Below are 16,152 nucleotides of genomic sequence, written 5' to 3' on the forward strand. Positions count from 1 at the left end.
TAAGGAACTTCATTACATTAAATGTAAAGAATGAATTACATGAAATAAACACAGTAACCACAAATACAAATAATAATATTTATAATAAGATAATCATCTATAATTCATGATGTTTATCAATATGTAAAATGAACTATTGGTGTGATTTATATAGCTGTTTTAATTATGTTTTTTTTGTTATGGGGACAAGTCTACCCTCTGGTTGACCTGAGTGTTTACTGCCATCTAGTGGCCACAGAGAGGAACTTCATTACACTACATTAATCAAGTCAATGCAGACGTGACATACTTCCGGTGTGTCCTTTCAAAATATAGTAACTAAACAGCAATATAAATAGAATAGTGAGAATAGTCATAACTTTATGAGAAAAAAAGTCGGAATGTTACGAGAATAAAGTCAGAACTTTACGAGAAAAAAACGTAAAATTACAAGAATAAAATCATAACTTTACGAGAAATGTAATCGTAATATTACAAGAATAAAGTCATATTACGAGAAGAAAGTTGTAATGTTACGAGAATAAAGTCATAACTTTACGAGAAAAAAAGACGTAATATTACAAGAATAAAGTCATAACTTTACGAGAAAAAAAGCCGTAATATTGCGAGAATAAAGTCATAACTTTACGAGAAAAAAAGCCGTAATATTGCGAGAATAAAGTCATAACTTTACGAGAAAAAAGTCGTAATATTACGAGAATAAAGTCAGAACTTTACGAGAAAAAAAGACGTAATGTTACGAGAAAAAAGTTGTAACTTAACGAGAAAAAAAGTCGTAATATGAGAAAAAAGTCTTAACTTAACGAGAAAAAAAAGTCGTAATATTATGAGAATAGTCGTAAATTTACGAGAGAAAAAATCGTAATATTACGAGAATAACTTTAAGAGAAAATAAGAAAATAGTGGCTAGTGGCTATATTCGAAACCGCATACTATACTAGTAGTACGTACTGATTTGGCCAAAATGTAGTATGTAGTATACAGTTTGCGAACAAAAGCAAAATCTACAGTATGCCAAAAATGGAAAAGAGGAGAGGAAGAGGAGAGGGAAGAGCAGCCTCTGACGGGGCAGAGAGATACCTGCTGAGACAACATGACCCTTTTTAACATTCCTCTAATATCTGGAGGGAGATCAGTCCACTGTTTGGTTGCTGTGACTGAAAAAGCAGTTTGAGTAACTAGTAAATGTTGTGGATGAATGTTTTATATTTCCCGTCTCCCCTCGTTGATGATCCTGTTTGTCGGACTTCATTATGAGCTGTTTGAATAAATAGTTTAAACATGCAGTATCTTTAAAAGTAAACAAACATAACATAAACAACAAAATCAAAGTTATATTTTTTGATAATATTGTAATAGTGGTACGAGTGGAACTGAGGAACGCAGTATACAGTACATACTGCATACTGCGTTCCTCAGTAGTATGCAGTATGCAGTATGTATTGTATACTGCATACTGCGTTCCTCAGTAGTATGCAGTATGCAGTATGTATTGTATACTGCATACTGCGTTCCTCAGTAGTATGCAGTATGCGGTTTCGAATACAACGCAGACACTTACACTTCCGGTGAATACTTTCAAAATAAATATAATAATAATATTTTTTTTGTGATTACTTTATAAAGATAATATTAAGCATGCAACTTTAATCAGAAAAATGCGGTTTTAATAAAATAATATGAAATGTCAGCAGCCAATTTAATCAAAAAAGCACTTGTCTTGCTGCCTTATAGCTTTTACCTCTTAGTGTTTGGTATTATAATATATAATGATACTTATCTTTCACAAGTTTTGTTTTCATTAATTCACATTTACACCTGCCAGTGTAAATAATAATTAATGACGTCAGTAAAGTGTCTGACCGGATGTTGACTCTCATCATCGGGAGGATGATCGGATGAGCTGCTAACGTCAAACAACTCCAGCTACACAGCGAGCAGACAGACAGGCTACACGTCTCTCACACAACCAGGTAATTCACCTCTCAACACACTGACAGCTGCATCATCAACATGAACTATGTTTCACAACGCCATAGACGTTTATTCCATTCATGTATGAACACGTGTTTGTTATTATCAGTTTGTTGTTTTCTCTGTCGAGAATGGCGACGCTAGCATGCTAACGAGCTAACGACAGCTAGCGAACATACAAACACACCGTTGTCCTACAAGTTACCTAACCAGCTGTAAACAAACACACATTGTCAGTCATTCATCAACCTTTTTGTATAAGAGCCAGGTGGGATAAATGATCTGCCAGTGAGCTAACACTAGTAAACACTCCGTTAGCTGACATGTTAATAATAATGATAATAATAATGTGACTTGTTCTAGAAACGCGCCCTAATTCAAGTTAACATCAGAGCTAGTGTCTGCTGCTAGGCTGCATTACGTAACTAAGTTGTTCATGGTTAGTTGTGCAAGTAGCTGTGAGCTGGATTATCTGAGGAAGGATTAAGAAACAACATCAGCTAGCTCTCTGGCTAGTTGCTTAGCTGAGAACAGGCACCTGCTGTATATAAACACTTGTTATTGAGATGGTGTTTCACTTTCTGGTGTCACTCAGCTGGGCTTTATTTACTTAAACTCAAAGGGGCAGTTTTGTTGAGCCTGAATAAAAGTCTGGATTTTGGCCACTAAAGTGATTCATTGTTATGTACCTTATTAACAATCAATCAATCAATCAATCAATACTTTTATTGCCATATCAACCCACAGTTGATGGAATTTGCTTCGGTGCAGTGCTCATTAAAAACAGACAAAAGACAAAGTAAAGTAACTTAAACTTAAAGTAAAAATACATTTTCATCATATTACAGGTTGTGGCACAGATTCCTCAGGAGGAATCTTTCTTTTCTCAGTAGCAGGTAAGTATTGTTTTCATTGTTAGCCAGTTCTTTGTGAATATATTGACAGATTGGAAATTGAAAGAGCCTCAATCTATTCTTTTGTCATTTTACTGCTTATTTGCACCAATAAAACCAAAGCAAATTCCTAGTGTATACCTCATACACCTGGCAATAAACACGATTCTGATTCTGATTTGTTTCCCGTGGAAAAAATTAACTTTCACTAACACATTTTTGACCCACACAGTGATCTATTTTGGTGGGTTCAAATTTCCCTGCTGCTCTCTACAGTCACGACATCATAGTAAAATAATATCGCGGGCTTTACTGTACTGTTTGAGTACTCAACAAATATTAGACAGTGCTCCAATAACACAAGTCAATGTTTTCCATCACAAAGTTGCTTAAAAAACCCTACTGCATTTTACTAAGTTGTTCTGGTTGGAACATTTCATGACTTGATGTGTCTGTGTCAGAGACTAATGAGGACTCAAAGTGTGCATGTGTGTTTTTTTTTATTTAACAGAATAAAAGTCCACAGGAGAGTTGTGAGGGGAGCTTCGTGTCCAACCCCTTTCCCTATACAGACATCCGGCCACTATGTCCAGTGATCCTCCTCCTCCGTACCCCGGAGGACCCAGTGCCCCACTCATTGAGGAGAAGAATGGACAACCTGGTAATAAAACTAAACATGCAGGATTGTGGTGAATGTTAATGGGCACTCACAGATGCAGTGTATGACCAAATTTTAAATCATTATGGCTTGAGTAAACTGTCACCATGGAGACTTAAAAATAGTCCCTGTGTTTGTTAAAAAGTGCACCTCTGATTCATTAACCGAGAACAAAATGTTTTGAACACATAACCAAGCAGGGCCAGCTTGACTGGTTAGAGTTTGGTTTCCTGTTGATTTGAGACTGAAATCATAACCTGAGAAGCTCCAAACAGAATGACATTAATGTAACACTTGCTGGTATCATAAAGCAGCTTGAATTGATCTAAACCACAACACCAATTAATATACCAAGAACTGCAAAAGTCTTAATAGAAAGTGCAATTGTATTGCAGTATGAATTCTTTGCATTTGTTGACTCTAACTCAAATCTGTGTACACTTTTCTTCAATACCTTTTTTTCCTCTTTGTGTTTATCTTTCAATAACAGTTCCCATCAGAAATGCTCCCATACAGGGACAGCCCTTGCCTCCAGACTACGGTCCTCCACCCTACGAGGCCACACACCCAGGCTTCCTTCCCCCACATGTCCCTGGAGAAGGGCTCATGCCCATGCCAATGCCTCTACCACCTCCAGGTGCTGCAGACAGTCTACATTTATAAATAAACTAGTCAAATCAATTAAAATATTTAATCTTGATTAATGGCATGATTGTCCATAGTTATTTGTAAATTAATGACATTTTTTATCTGTTCTAAATGTACCTTAAAGGGAGATTTGTCAAGTATTTAATACTCTTATCAGCATGGGATTGGACAAATATACTTGCTTTATGCAAATGTATGTATATATCTATTATTGGAAATCAATTAACAACATAAAACAATGACACATATTGTTCAGAAACCCTCACAGGTACTGCATTTAGCATAAAAAATATGCTCAAATCATAACATGACAAACCCAACAGGCAACAACGGCTGTCAGTGTGTCAGTGTGCTGACTTGACTATGACTTGCCCCAAACTGCATGTGATTATCATAAAGTGGGCATGTCTGTAAAGGGGAGACTCGTTGGTACCCATAGAACTCATTTTCATTCACATGTCTTGAGGTCAGAGGTCAAGGAACCCCTTTGAAAATGGCCATACCAGTTTTTCCTCGCCAAAATTTAGCACAAGTTTGGAGAGTTATTTAGTCTCCTTCGCAACAAGCTAGTATGACATTTTGGTACCAATGGATTTCTTAAGTTTTTCTAATTTCATATGGTGCCAGCATCGTCACTCTTGCTTTAAAACTCTCCCGCCCGACACAACCTAAAAATACCACAAGTTGCGCTAATGCGTTAATGTAATTAGTGTTGCTAAAATGAGTTTGCGTTAACTCGTTTACTTTGACAGTCCTAAAATAAAATACCGCCATAACATATGATATAATGACAGATGGAGCAAAATAAGCTTTCATTTGGAGCCATGTTTTTGGCCACTTGACGTGACATAATTCAATTATTTATTCACCAGTGCAGCCCAGGTTCAGTTCACCACCACCTCAAAAAAATACCTGTGTCTAAATTCATATACAATACAGTATATTAAGTATCATTTCCTTCTACACAGGTGGCCCCTACCCACCTCCGCCCGGTCACTTTCCTCACCCGATGCCAGGACAGATGGGCCCCGGTCCCAGTCATTTTGTCCACATGGGAGGTCACACAGCGACCGTCCTGGCTCCTCCGGGAGCAGCCACCACCGTGACCGTACTGCAGGGGGAAATGTTCCAGACCTCACCGGTGCAGACGGTGTGTCCGCACTGTCAGCAGGCAATCGTCACCCGCATCTCCCACGATGTCGGCCTCATGAACACACTCTTCTGCCTCTTCTGCTTCTTTGTAGGGTAAGTAAGTAGCACACTCATTAAGGTCACCTAGCAGTTGTTTGTAGCATTGTGGGTTTTTGTTGGCCTTCTACTTTATAAATATTTATCACACACATAAGACCGCAGTTCTAAAATACACATGACTCCTTTAGAGTAAATTAGAAGCTCAAACTCATCACGCCTTTTAACTGTGTTAGTAGTTCACACTCACGCATATTCTCGTAAAACCCGTCTATATGCAAAGCAAGTGCAGCCATTTATGGTTTAACACATGCAAATTAAAAAGGTACTGTGGAAGAAAACCTACATAACTGCCTGTGACCTGTATTTGAATAGGCTGACTATAGATACTCGTCTTCGTTTCATTCCTGTCCCCAGGCATGCAGAGAATACACCGGCTATTAACAGAGTTAATTAAGTTGCTTTTGTCACAGGAGCTGTGCTGACTCCAGATGTCTGCATGTTGACAAAAAGTTTTTGTTTTTTCTTCCATTGGACTTCCACTTCTACTTTTCTGGGCACTAAAGGTGCTAAATTTGAAATTCAGAGCATATCTGATTGGGTCGTGTCTAGAAGGTAACCCGCATATTGCAAAACCTGATCTGAGATCTGCAAAAACTCTCGCGAGACTTGCTGCCCAACGAACTATGCTGACCGTACCTATTTGAGATCAATGCCTGACCTTAACATATGGCGAGAGATTCCCCAACTTGCGGGTTCCCCTTTTGACACTACCCTATGATTGAAGGATTGACTCCACGGCTGAGCCAGCGGCTAGCAGTTAATGGTGCTAACAGCACAATTGACGCCGTGCATCGGACGGGAAACTCACACATAGGGAGAGTGACTTCATTCTCTGCTCAGGATGGCATCATTCCACTCACTACAATAGCAAAATGGTTGTTTGCCGCTATATTAATGCCCTGAATTCAGCACCTTTAACGTATTTAACCATGTGCGGGTGTTTTCATTTGCATCATATTTTGTCTGTCCCTCGTTTTCAGGTGTGATCTCGGCTGCTGCTTGATTCCCTGTCTGATTGATGACCTCAAGGATGTGACACACACCTGCCCTTACTGTAAGGGCTACATTTATACATACAAGCGTATATGCTAACCACCGACAGCTGTATGCTACAGAGACATGTACATGCACACACATAAACTCACAGCTCCTCCTGCTGGTAGTGACAGGCTTTTTCCCCCCATTTTTGCAAAGTGTTGTGTAGCCCTCTTAAATTGTCAGTGCGGTTTTCTCATTAGTTCACCGAGTATTTACTGTATATATCTTTCAGCATTATTCTTTCATGTATAAATATGCATTTGAAATGTACAAATCTCACCGAAGTATAGAAGACCTAGGGCACTAAAACATCCACAGAGATGGATAGGCTGCAGGCACACGGGATCCTGTATGGAAAGCCGGAGAAAAGGCTTGTAATGTTACGCATGTTAACGGTAAACAAAAAAAATCTGGATAGACTGACAGCCTCAGTCGGCGAAAAGCTGTGAAAATGGTCACTTTATTTATTTGAATTCATCTGAATCTTGCCGAGAAGCAACATGCTGGGTTAGCTTTTCTTGTTTATTTTTGTATTTATTTTAAATATTTGATCCACTATTTTAACAAGTTAATATTGAGAACTGTGAACAGTTTTGTCCATTTTGATCATTTTGTTTCTAACAGACAGTTTTTCCTTTTTATCATTACTCCTTTTTGAATGTGAGCAAATTAACGAACCATTTTCAGCTCGATAAAACTGATGTATTTGCTTGTCTGGGAATGCCCAAGATTGATGTTACTTGCTTTATTTATTAATCTTTTAGGCTTCAGTCAGTAGTCACGAAAGGTTCAGTGATTTACGGTTACGGCCATCTGTCCATGATGTACTTAATTTTGATAAAAAAGCAAAGAGTTGCACTTTAAGTTGGAATTCAATTTCCCCCTCTGATGCATTCATAAAAAACTATCAACCTCAGCGATCACTGGTATTTGAGAGATTTGGGCTTTAGTGTCATCTCATGAGTAAAAGCAGTGTATAATTTCAGTAGACTTAAAGTAGAGCTGACTGTTACTGATGGAGACACACTTAATGACATCTTGTGTCCTCTCTCTAGAAAAGTATCTTGGCAAACAAATTACAGTGGTGGCTCCATCATCATCATCACATAACATTGTTTAGCCTGTAACCCTCCTAATATGGCATCAGCCCTTTAAGATTACCCGCATTGCTCCGATGCATGTTAGATAATAAATACAGATGTCTAAATAGTGACCTCTCTGCTAGGACTAAGCTTCAAATAAATGATTGTATCCGACATCTTGCAAAAAGACATTGTGATTCCATTGAGATTCCATTGAGATTACTACTAACAATGAAGGACTATTGTATGCTCACCATCACTCACAAAGGGCAGTTTGTCTGCATGAGCCACACATCAAAACAAAATAATTCTCACTGGCTAGTTCCTTGACTCTATATATGCATTTGATTTCTTTTCTTCTTGAGGCTAGCTAAACTGTGCAAGAAAGTGAATTTTGAGTTGAAGGATTGCATTGAAACTTTTAATACGAAGTACTGTATGCCATTGCCGTGGATAATGCTGGTCTGCATTGCTCTCTAAATGTCTGTGATATGTATAACTATGTAAGTCAAAATTTGTTTGACTGTTGTGTACAGGTACTATTTTATCAATAAAAATCAGAACAGGACTTTTCCTTGAAACTCATTTTAATGTTATTTGGGAAATTAACTATGCCCGGAAAGTGAATGCTGTATGTAAATACCATCAAGACAATATAGAAAAGAAACTGTACAAACTGAAAATCATCATAAGAACGCCCATAACTACATGAGCCAAGGGGGACACGGTTGGGGTTTCTAAACTAGAACATGTTTACATGCTTGAATGTTCAAAAAACACATTTTCCTCATAGTCTGTCTGAATATATTGTACTGTATTCACCCTCTGTTTGAAACACTCCATTTTAGTGCCCGTCTCTTTAAGACCCCCTCCTGAAAAAGTCCAATCTGCTCTGATGGGCTTGAGAGAAAAATATGGTGAACCTTTGTAAAGGTAGTTCTCAAACTGTGGGTGATATATTCTAATGAGCCTGCATGTGACATAGGAAGGGGAGCCACATCTCAATGGCTTGTTGAATCACATGTTTTCTGTTCTAGACCGCCCACAAAAAACTGACTGGGTTGTCTTATCTCACAGTTTGTGGGTTGGTCGGCACTCCAGATACCCAGATGTATGAGCACAAGCACTGAAAAAGTGAGTTTTTTGGGATATGTCCCATTTACGTACATTACAATTCTCAAAGTGCAAAGATTTCAGTCTCTCCATCGGTGTCCACACGGGGCACTGCAGCATTTGTAGAAAGTCGTCATCGGTTCATCAGCTGATCTGGTCTGAATCTGCATGAAATACGCCCGAAGATGGCCACACTTGGGACAGGTTTCTGTAAGCAGATGGTAGTGTCAGTTTACAATCACAAGAAATTCTTGAGTTGACCATATTTGGTTTACACTGCAAAAGAGAAGGCATGTATGAGACAATGCAGCTGTAACAGCTCACCGGATTAATATTCAAATTAATACAAGAATCATCTCCAAGAAAAACAAATCTGTGTGTGCGAGCAGCCTTTATTTATTCTAGTAAAGATCTGCTTAGAAATCAGAACAGCTTTGCCAAGAACAACACACACTCAAGGAATCTAATGAATTAATGAATTAAATGGGTGCTTAGATTTTACTAGAAAGTTCAACAGTGTAATATTGATACAGTGAAAGGCTTTATGCAGTGCTGCGAAAAAATAGACTCCATGAGTGTTTGTACAATTTGTTGTGCTTCAGTTTTAAGTTAAAATAAAAAACAAAACAAACTGATTTTAGGGTGTAGGAAAGTTAAATTCAGAAAACAGGATTAGTAGGGCTGCCTCCTCTTAGTCGATTAGTAGACTAATCAGTCGTTCATGCTGTATGACTTATTTCCAAGAAACGTATGAGCACATCTCTGGTAAACATAAGATTTAAAGTGGTGCTGTTGTGTGATTCTTTGTGGAGAAACTCAGTTTTACAGATCAGTTGATTAAATCAACTAATCGACAAAAATCAAGAGTGTTAGTCGACTAAGAATTTCTTTGGTTGAGGACAGCCCTAGAGAGAAGTGTTGAATGTCAGTTTCATGATGGCTTAAAATAAAATTACACCCTGAATCCAGCTATTGTTAAATAAAGAGCCGAAATTAAAAGCATTGCTGAGAATGACAGATTATACGGTAGACGACATTATCACAACATTTTCCCCATGATGAGGATAGAATGGCAACACAGGTAATCCTGCAATATGTTTTATACTGTAAGACACTCCTAATGTGCCATCAGTGTGAATCATGAAGACTTTCACAGAATTTTATATTTTTTATTTATATAATATATATATTTTATGTGATATCAAACATGCATAACATGGCAAAAGGCTGAGCTGCTTGAATGTCTAAATCGGGCTGTACATGAAAAATATACGTTTGCATGTCCTATTTTTCAATTCTGTGATTTAAATCTCAAACACAATTTGCTTATTACCTAAGTGTTATTTAAAACAACGATGACACTGTAGAGATCTAAGATAAACTAGGACTGTCAAAGCTAACGCAATAATAATGCGTTAACGCAAATTTGTTTTAGCGCCATTTATTTCTTTAACGCATTAACGCAGCCTTGCAATTTTTAGGTTGTAGTAGGCTCAAACTAGAAAAAAACTGCGGAATCCATTGGTACAAACTATGTCATACTAGCTAGTCACGAAGGAGGCTAAATAACGCTCCAAACCGTACGCTAAATTTGGGTGAGGAAAAACTGGCATTGCCATTTTCAAAGGGGTCCCTTGACCTCTGACCTCAAGATATGTGAATGAAAATGGGTTCTATGGGTACCCACGAGTCTCCCCTTTACAGACATGCCCACTTTATGATAATCACATGCAGTTTGGGGCAAGTCATAGTTAAGTCAGCACACTGACACACTGACAGCTGTTGTTGCCTGTTGGGCTGCAGTTTGTTATGATTTGAGCATATTTTGTATGCTAAATGCAGTACCTGTGAGGGTTTCTGGACAATATCTGTCATTGTTCATGTGTTGTTAATTGATTTACAATATTAAATATATACATACATTTAAGGTACATTGTGAACAGATACAAAATGTGATTAATAGCTATGGGCAATTATGCAATTAACTGCGATTAAATATCATAATTGATTGACAGCCCTAAAACAAACAAATGATTTTAAGTTAAAATTAAATGATTGTATAGATCTGCTCACTTTCAGGTCAGCACCTGCTCCTTTTGGATTAGATGTGCAAGTATATGTGACAACACTTGCTTCAAATGTATCAAGGCAAAAGGACCGCAGGATTACTGGCCTTTGATGCAGGGATAAACTGAAGCCTACACACACACACACCATGAATTATGTCACTTACCAGGAGTTGAGTCCACGTTTTCCCAAGCTGCAGCTCCACCAAGAACATCATCAACCTCCTTCAGCTTGGGATACTTCCGATTATTTACCTACAGAAAAGAAAATCATGTCAAAGTTAAGGCAAGGCAGCTTTATTTATATATAGCACATTTCAGCAACAGGGCAATTCAAAATGCTTTACATAAACATTCAAGAACATTGCGACAAAGTGCAAAAGAACATTAAGACATAATTAAAACAGTTATACAAACATTAAAGATTAGAAAATAAAAACAAGCTAAAAATAAAAGCTATAGGATAGAAGTTAAAATAGAGTATAACACACAAGAGTAAGAGCTGTAGTGCAGTATAAGATCATGATCTGGGTTAATAAAAGGCAGCAGCAAAACAGGAAAGTGTTAAGCTTAAGTTAACACATGTGAGACCAAGGAGACATTAACACTGATTTAAAATAACCCATTGAAGGTACATAATGCCTCACCTTCCTGGTGATGTTGTGGACATATGGACAGGTGTTGCAGGCGAATCTCATGCACTTCTGTCCTTCCTCCACAATTAAAACATTTCCGCAGGTTGGACAAAACAGAAGCATGTTATCCGGGAATATATATGTAGCTAACAGCTACTGGAAAAACAACAAAACTCAATACAAGTATGTATTGTACACAGCTAGAGTGAACTGTTGAAACCTCCTTGCTGAACACAGTTTGAGGCATGTGGAGCAGCGGAAGTGGCTGATGAAAGCAGGTGCTACTCTTATTATCGCTCGGTGGGAAACGACATACAAATTACATTAATTTAACGACCACATCCTAAAAAATACAACCACTTCTTCTGAATAACATTGATTAATCGTAACATTTGTCTACTTAATAAAATACTTAAAAGTGGTGTCTGAATTTACGTCCACTAAAGCGGAACCATTTGTACTGAGCTACGGTTGCCTACCGGTATTTTTCGTTGTACACATTGTTTACTTCCTAGCTTTTTTGGCAGCGAAATAATTTCCAGTTTAAAATTGTCAGCTTGTATTTGTTAAATCTGAGTATTGCACTAAATGTTATAGTCTTTTTTACTTATATTATTTAGTAGTTTTATTGTGACAAACCTGACAAAGTGTTAGTTAAATGACTTTAGTGTCTGCTGATGGAGGAGCAGAGTAGAGACACTGTACTGTCTGTGAAGGATGAAGAGCTGGACGACCAGACAGAGATGACAGCTTTAGACCCAGAGGAGGAGGAGGAGGAGGATGAGGAGGCTCTTCCTCACTCAGAGATCCTGGATATTTTCGAGGAGGGACTTGCTCGACTTGTGCAGGACCCTTTACTCTGTGATCTGCCAATTCAGGTTGGTTTGATCTGTCAGTAATAAACTTTATATGCAGTGTGTCCTGTGAGGAAAACTAGTTAAAATACAGAAATATTATATATATATATATATATATATATATATAAAATGTAGTGCATGTAAATGTAAAATATATAAAATGTAAAAAATATTTCTGTATTATATATAATAATATATTATATATATATTATATATATAATATATTATAATATATATATTATAATATATATAATATAATATCATATTATATATATATTATATATATAATATATTATAATATATATATTATAATATATATAATATTATATAAAATACAGAAATATTTTTTATATATATATATATATAAAATGTCCTGCATGTAAATGTAAAATATATTTATATTCTATAATATAATAATATATATATATATTTATTATATATATTATTAAATATATATAATAAATATATATATATATATTATTATTATTAAATATATTTTACATTTGCAGTACATTCACACTCCTGATTGAATACATCACAATCTTTCTTGAGATGTCTCTAAACTTCAATCTCATTTAACTGGTAGAATTGCTCAAACTTGGTTAAATGAAGTTCCCACTCCTTATAACAGTGAATGTCAGAGCAAAAAACAAGCCACAAAGTGGGGAAATGCTTTAAAGGTCCCATATTGTAAAAAGTGAGATTTTCGGGTCTTTTACATTATAAAGCAGGTTTAAGTGCTATATAAATACTGTTAAACTATCAAAACGCTCAATATACGGAGAAATACACACAGCCCGTATTCAGAAATTGTGCGTTTGAAACAAGCTGTTAGGTTTTTCTGTCCATTTGTGATGTCATAAATATACAATATTTAGACCGTTACACGGTTTTAAACGTAAACAGTCTAAATGTGTCCCAGTTTATTTCCTGTTGCAATGTATGTAAATAACATCAGCTGACAGGAAGTAAACATGGACCCAAACTGTTGCCTAGCAACGCAATTCCGTTGCAATTCCATTGAAATGCACTAAAACGGAGCGTTTCAGACAGAGGGTAAATACAGGTATATTCAGGCAAACAGTACGAGGAAAATAATGTGTTTTTTGAACATTACAACATGTAAACATGTTCTAGTAGAATCATAAAATACAAGTATGTACCTGAAAATGAGCACGATATGGGACCTTTAACAGGAATAACCCCTTGAGATGTACAGTATCGTTTTCAAGGGTGGTCCTCAACGAGAAAAAGACAATATAAGCACAATTAGACCAAACATTTAGTAAAAAGCAAAAATAACTAGATGAATAAAAGATAATTAAATGAAACCAAATGTGACAAATCAATAAATATCAAATAATAAGATCAGGAGATCATAATCATAGAGGTGTTACACCAAAAACTGTCAATAACCTGATATTTTCAGGTGGAATTTCATTTCATTCTCACTGTGCAATATCATTTTCCACTTCTGCATTTTTGTTAATAGTCTGTTTATTGTCAATTTTGTATATAATGCTCCTAGTTTTATACTTCCTTCTATTTAAATGGTTCATATTTGGTTACACTTTGTTTAGCTCTTTTTTTTACTGTGTTAGCTGACGCATCTTGTTTTTTGCACTATCCCCTTTGCTGCTGTACGCTGCAAATTTCCCCACTGCGGGACTAATAAAGGAATATCTTATCTTATCTTATCTCTTATTATGGACATGTACAACTGATCCTATAATAAGAAGACAGGGCATTTTTGAACAAGTGGAAATATGATATGGATTGTATATTTACAGGTAGATTATTACACTCAGTGGGAGGTTCAAATATAAAAGCTATTGACTTAGAGACAGCAGGAACAGAAAGAAAGAGCTGTATATAGTGTCTCAATTGATAATTAGAGGAGAAAGGTACCATACACTGTTTTAAATAGTGAGGGTAATTGTTGAAATGTATACATTTAAAAAATAAACTGCAGCCAATGTCTTATGGTGGAAGAGGGTAATTTAAGTGTTGTTCAAAGATAGAGGAAGTTTAGATCCATCCAAGTTCTGATATCATTTAAACAGTTCAATAGATAAAATAAGTCCTGTACTTTTTCCTGAACCGAGATCATCTTTATCTTTAGGTGACTCTGGAGGAGGTGAATTCTCAGATTGCTTTGGAGTACGGCCAGGCGATGACTGTGAGGGTTTTAAAGGCAGACGGAGAGATAATGCGTAAGTGTTGAGATTGTTTTGTTGTGTCATTTTGAAGCAATACAGTAGTTTGTTTTCTGATCACATAATCATTTGTGAACACAATTATTCAAATTATAACAATAATGTTTTTTTTTTAAAGTTTATTTTTATTAACCATACCGTAAAACAATGTTCCTCCCTAAGCCATAGTGGTGGTGCAAAATGCCTGTGTCCTTGATCTGAAGAAGGCCATTCGCAGATTCATGGAGCTGAAACAACAACGTGAAGGCGGAGTGAAACATGTCAGCTGGTAAATACACTCACACACAAACACAAGAACATAAGAGTGATTTCAAATTTAAAAAACATGCCCAAACTGATTGCCACTGTTTGCTTCCTTTCTTTTAAAGGAGATATGTTTGGAGAACGTATCAGTTAGTATTTCAAGGGGAAAAGCTGGAAGACGACAAGATGAGGCTTAAAGAGTAAGTGCATAAAATAATCCCCTCTTTCACTTGTGGTGCTCTTATCATCAGCGCTGTTTCACTCTATTTCTTTATATCTTCAGCTACGGGATCAGGAACAGAGATGAAGTGACGTTCATGAAGAGACTCAGGAAAAAGTGAAATGTCGCAGCCAACGTTTGTGACGTCAGGAAGAAACACCAGTTCCTGCAGTGTGTACTACCGGCCTCGCAGGCTGGAAATGACTTTCACAAAGTATTCATGATTGTATGATTTGTATTTTAAGTGTTTTTTGGGGAAGTTTTGACATATCTTTGTACACATTACACACTGAGTATGCTTCTCAAAGACGCTACATGTAAATAAGATATCTGGAGATGTTAAGCCCCCATTTAACTGCCAGTGGGATTTTTGTATAGTTTTTCTGCAAACAATAAAACATATTTCCGTATTTTATTTTTATTTTTGTGTGTTTGTGTTTTACTTGCATCGCAACAAGAGCATGCTGTTACATTTTTCCAGAGAGGTGCCGTTGTAATCCGACAATTTGAATATTTCCTGGTATAAGTGAACACTGTTATGCCCTTGTTGACCTAGTTTGAATGTTACCTGTGAAGGATACACTGGGAGCAGCTGAGGACATATGGTAATAAACACGGTTTCTCTTTAATACTGTTTTATATGGGACTTTATGAACAATAGTTGAGTTGTTTTGAGTAATGTCTTTGACTTCTTAGTGTCTTAGTCTTCTTTTTCTTAAATTGTGAAACTTGTCTCTGGTTCATGTTACAGATGGGAGAGAAGTACAGTATATAAATGATACCTGCAAATATATTTGCTTTAATAGATTAAACGATTTATGAAACAATTAATACTTTCAAAATTGGTCTTTAGTTTGAGATGTCACTACTAGTATTCTCACTAATAAACCTAAATCCAATTTTCTTCTTCATTCTATTTAACTAAGTACATTTACTCAAGTACTGTACTTCAGTACAATTTTGAGTTACTTGTGCTTTACTTGAGTATTTCTATTTTATGGTCCTTTATACTTCTACTCTACCATTTAGAATTCAATAATGTACTTTTTACTGCACTAAAATCAACTAATAAATGATGATGTATTATTACATGTATCCTTACGTTTGATTCAAACTAAAGAGAAAACAAGTGGAGGAAAGTAACTAAGTACATTTACTCAAATACTGTAATTAAGTAAAAATTTAAAGCACTTGTACTTTACTTGGGTGTTTCACTTTTATGCTACTTCATACTTCGAGTCAACTAGATCTCAGAGGC

General features: G+C 36.3%; 3 protein-coding genes across 4 annotated transcripts; 2 read left to right on the top strand and 1 right to left on the bottom strand.

Annotated features, from left to right (window-relative positions):
* Positions 1-1,396: 1,396 nt before the first annotated feature.
* cdip1 (cell death-inducing p53 target 1) lies at positions 1,397-8,112 on the top strand. Of its 2 annotated transcripts, XM_074656014.1 has the most exons (6): positions 1,862-1,973; positions 2,823-2,870; positions 3,379-3,528; positions 4,016-4,162; positions 5,142-5,418; positions 6,405-8,112. In XM_074656014.1, exons 3-6 carry the CDS (start codon positions 3,453-3,455, stop codon positions 6,514-6,516), a joined length of 612 nt encoding a protein of 203 aa, XP_074512115.1. In that variant the 5' UTR covers positions 1,862-1,973; positions 2,823-2,870; positions 3,379-3,452; the 3' UTR covers positions 6,517-8,112. The 2 variants fall into 2 exon arrangements, with proteins under 2 accessions (XP_074512116.1, XP_074512115.1); XM_074656015.1 differs by lacking the exon at positions 2,823-2,870 and having other exon boundaries at positions 1,397-1,973.
* polr3k (polymerase (RNA) III (DNA directed) polypeptide K) lies at positions 7,288-11,626 on the bottom strand. Its single transcript, XM_074656017.1, has 3 exons — positions 11,371-11,626; positions 10,891-10,978; positions 7,288-8,865 (listed from the first exon to the last, which is right to left on the bottom strand). The coding sequence occupies exons 1-3, from the start codon at positions 11,479-11,481 to the stop codon at positions 8,738-8,740; spliced, it is 327 nt and encodes a 108-aa protein (XP_074512118.1). The 5' UTR covers positions 11,482-11,626; the 3' UTR covers positions 7,288-8,737.
* Positions 11,627-11,826: 200 nt separating this feature from the next.
* Positions 11,827-15,315, top strand: snrnp25 (small nuclear ribonucleoprotein 25). The gene is made up of 5 exons (XM_074656016.1): positions 11,827-12,236; positions 14,338-14,428; positions 14,594-14,699; positions 14,800-14,874; positions 14,958-15,315. The coding sequence occupies exons 1-5, from the start codon at positions 12,036-12,038 to the stop codon at positions 15,013-15,015; spliced, it is 531 nt and encodes a 176-aa protein (XP_074512117.1). The 5' UTR covers positions 11,827-12,035; the 3' UTR covers positions 15,016-15,315.
* The last annotated feature ends 837 nt before the right edge of the window (positions 15,316-16,152 follow it).

The sequence above is a fragment of the Sebastes fasciatus genome, chromosome 13 (assembly GCF_043250625.1).
Source record: "Sebastes fasciatus isolate fSebFas1 chromosome 13, fSebFas1.pri, whole genome shotgun sequence".
NCBI lineage: Eukaryota > Metazoa > Chordata > Actinopteri > Perciformes > Sebastidae > Sebastes > Sebastes fasciatus.